Below are 3,203 nucleotides of genomic sequence, written 5' to 3' on the forward strand. Positions count from 1 at the left end.
AATTTTCTATTTGGACTTCCACGGACTCAGAATGGACATGATGACATATGAATCATTGTAGACAGATTGACAAAGACTGATAGATTTTTGCCAATTAAAGTCACTTACTCATTAGATAAATTGGCAAAAATATATGTTGATGAGATAATGAGTTTGTATGGGACACCATTATCTATTCTTTCAGATAGAGAATCTCGTTTCACTACTAAATTTTGGCCCAGTTTGCAGAAAGCTATGGGTACTAAATTTCATTTCAGTACAGCTTTTCATCCACAAATAGATGGTCAATTAGAAAGAACTATTCAGACTCTGGAAGACATGTTACGAGCTTGTGTACTACAGTTCAAAGGAAATTGGGATACTCATCTTTCTTTGATGGAGTTTGCTTATAATAACAGTTATCATTCGAGTACGGAAATTAAGCCTTTTGAAGCATTGTATGATAGGAAATGCAGAACTCTAGTATGTTGGGATGAAGTTGGTGAAAGAAAGTTATTGGGTCCTGAATATATCCAGATTACTACTGAGAAAGTAAAAATAATTAAAGAAAAGTTAAAGACAACCCAAGATAGACTGAAGAACTGTGCTGATAGACGTAGAAAAAAATCTTGAATTTGATGTTGGAGATAGAGTTTTCCTACGATTGTCTTCATGAAAAGGTGTTATCAGATTTGGTAAACGAGTTAAATTGAGTCCGAGGTATATTGGCCCATATGAGATTGTTGAACGCATCGGTCTAGTTGCATATCAATTGACTTTACCAACAGAATTGTCCAGAAGTATTCCATGTTTCTACGCTTCGTAAGTATAATCCAGATCCATCTCATGTTTTGGGATCACAATCAGTAGAGCTGAAGGAAAATCTTACCTATGAAGAAAAACCAGTTCAGATATCGGATAGGAAGGAACATGTCTTGCGTAGTAAGACTATTCCTTTGGTTAAAGTTTTGTGAAGAAATCATGCTGTAGAAGAAGCGACATGGGAAAGTGAAGAGCAGATGCGTTCTCAGTATCCACGAATTTTTCACACATGATCAATTGAATTTCAAGGACGAAATTCTTTTAAGGGGGTGAGTTTTGTAATATATTAAGTTTATAAAAAAAAAGTCAAAAAAATAAAATAAAATATAGTATATTAAGGCGTCAATCCAATTCCACCCAAACCAAATTAATAACATATAACACACACAACACACGAAACAAAAAATGGTACAGAGAAGGAAAAGAGAAAAAAAGAGAAAGGAAAAAGAGGGAAAAAAAGGGAAAAGAGGAAAAAAAGAATGAAAAAAAGGGGAAAAATTGCCAAAGTGTTAGGAATTAAGTGTTGTATCCTATTAGGCTTAAATTTCTCAATTTTGAAAGCTAAGTAAAAAGTTATTTATTGTTAAGTTATGTTTAATTTTATAATTGTTAGATTAAATTTAATTTTATTGAAGGCGTTAATAAACTATGAAATTGAGTAAAATGAAAGGAAAAATAATTTTAGTAACTAAAGAGACTTTAGAAATTGCCTAAACGTGAAATAATTAAGTTTAGGTATCGCCTATTTAATTATTGAAATTACTTAAATTAGTTAATTGTTGATTTAAAAATTATATTATATTTCAGGCAGCGATACGGATATCGGGACAGCATTTCAATCGAGTTGATTTTGGCGTATATAGTTCTGTGAGTGGAAAAATATAAATATTATTAAAATATTTATGAATTAAGTATATTGTTAAAGTATGTGCAATTATATGCAATTATGTATCGAATTACATGGTTATTATGGAAATATCTTTTATTATGATACAAGTGGGATTTCAAAGATTGTATACGGTACATTGTGAATTGGAATATGAGATATGATTTTGAGATCGACCAGAAAAGTACCCGTGATTATATATTTCTTCTAGTTCACTAAGAGGCCTTGGTCGTATTCTATACTACACCGAGAGGTCTTGGACTGGGGATGAAAGGGTCTCGACCGTGTATATATAATTCACTGAGGGGTCTTTACCGTGTTGTAGAATTGATTATAAGAATTCTTTGAGATCGACTTTCGTTCACGGAGGGGCCAAAGGCCCATGGCGACTGTTCTTAGCCCGACGGGCGGATTATATATTTCAGTCAGAGGGTACATTTTTGGTGGATTTTTCAGCACGCTTGATGTGATTAGATTATAGCATATTTGTTAGCTGATGTTTATATCATGATTTTAAGATGATATTTTATGACCTTATGTGAATATTTCACTTTTTGGCTATAATTACATGATGGTAGCTTGTGAATTATCAAATGATATGAATTTAATTTCAATAAAAATGTATAAATGAAAAAGTATATTTATTTTGAACTTCTCAACTCACTAAGCTATCAACTCATATATTTTTCCACGTTTTTCCTTATCAGATAGCAGTTGAGAATCTGGGCATCTTTTGGAGTTGAGCCTTGATTTTGGAGTCAAAGCCACACGACAGAGTTTGTTAGTATGACTCACTTCATAAAACATGTAGTTAGTGTTTTGGGACGCATGTTCATGTCTAGATGAGATTTTGCATAACTTGTAGATAGTATGTGGCTCACTATGTATATTTCATTTTATTTCTTGATAAAAGTTGAGATTTCGATTTATCTTTATTGTGTTGTGCTATAATTTGGGATTTGTGTGAAATTGATCACAGGCTGGTTAATCCTGTTTCCAAGGGAGATAATGCTGAAATTCTGTTAGAAAAATGATGTATAAAAAGTGATATATTGTATTTGTAGTTACCTTGATGGTGGGTTCGACTTTAAGTTGGTATCTATTATCGGCGCATGCCACGTCCGAATCTAGTAGTGTTATACGGGGCGGGGTGTGTCACTTGAATTAGATATTTCATTTCAAACTCAAATTTCTGTTTTGATTTGATTATGTGTATCTCAGTTCTATCGTAACATCCAAGAAGCATATCATCAATATTTAATTGAAGATAAACAGATTTGGACCCACTCAAACCTTTATAAAAGAAATAGGAATTAGAATTACTTTTAACGACTCTTAGAGTTTGAACATATGAATTAAATTTTTTTATTTTTTGTAAGACTTTTTTAAGCAAACCTTCTTAGATTTACTCTTAAACCTTTAAGCTGATTTGATGGTGGGTTTGACTTTTAGTTGGTATCTATTATCGGCGCATGTCACGTCCGAATCTAATAGTGTTATACGGGGTGGGGTGTGT

General features: G+C 32.5%; 1 protein-coding gene across 1 annotated transcript; it reads left to right on the top strand.

Annotated features, from left to right (window-relative positions):
* The first annotated feature begins 318 nt into the window (after window positions 1-318).
* Window positions 319-2,721, top strand: LOC111382732. Its single transcript, XM_023006771.1, has 5 exons — window positions 319-595; window positions 817-949; window positions 1,609-1,668; window positions 2,013-2,111; window positions 2,667-2,721. The coding sequence occupies exons 1-5, from the start codon at window positions 319-321 to the stop codon at window positions 2,719-2,721; spliced, it is 624 nt and encodes a 207-aa protein (XP_022862539.1).
* The last annotated feature ends 482 nt before the right edge of the window (window positions 2,722-3,203 follow it).

The sequence above is a fragment of the Olea europaea genome, unplaced genomic scaffold (genome assembly GCF_002742605.1).
Source record: "Olea europaea var. sylvestris unplaced genomic scaffold, O_europaea_v1 scaffold2557, whole genome shotgun sequence".
Classification (NCBI taxonomy): Eukaryota; Viridiplantae; Streptophyta; class Magnoliopsida; order Lamiales; family Oleaceae; genus Olea; species Olea europaea.

Coding starts and splice junctions, on each gene's coding strand:
- LOC111382732 (XM_023006771.1), top strand. CDS start 319: ATGTTACGAGCTTGTGTACTACAGTTCAAAGGAAATTGGGATACTCAT. Junction 596..816: donor GAAGAACTGTGCTGATAGAC/GTAGAAAAAAAT, acceptor AGTATAATCCAG/ATCCATCTCATGTTTTGGGA. Junction 950..1,608: donor ATTCCTTTGGTTAAAGTTTT/GTGAAGAAATCA, acceptor ATTATATTTCAG/GCAGCGATACGGATATCGGG.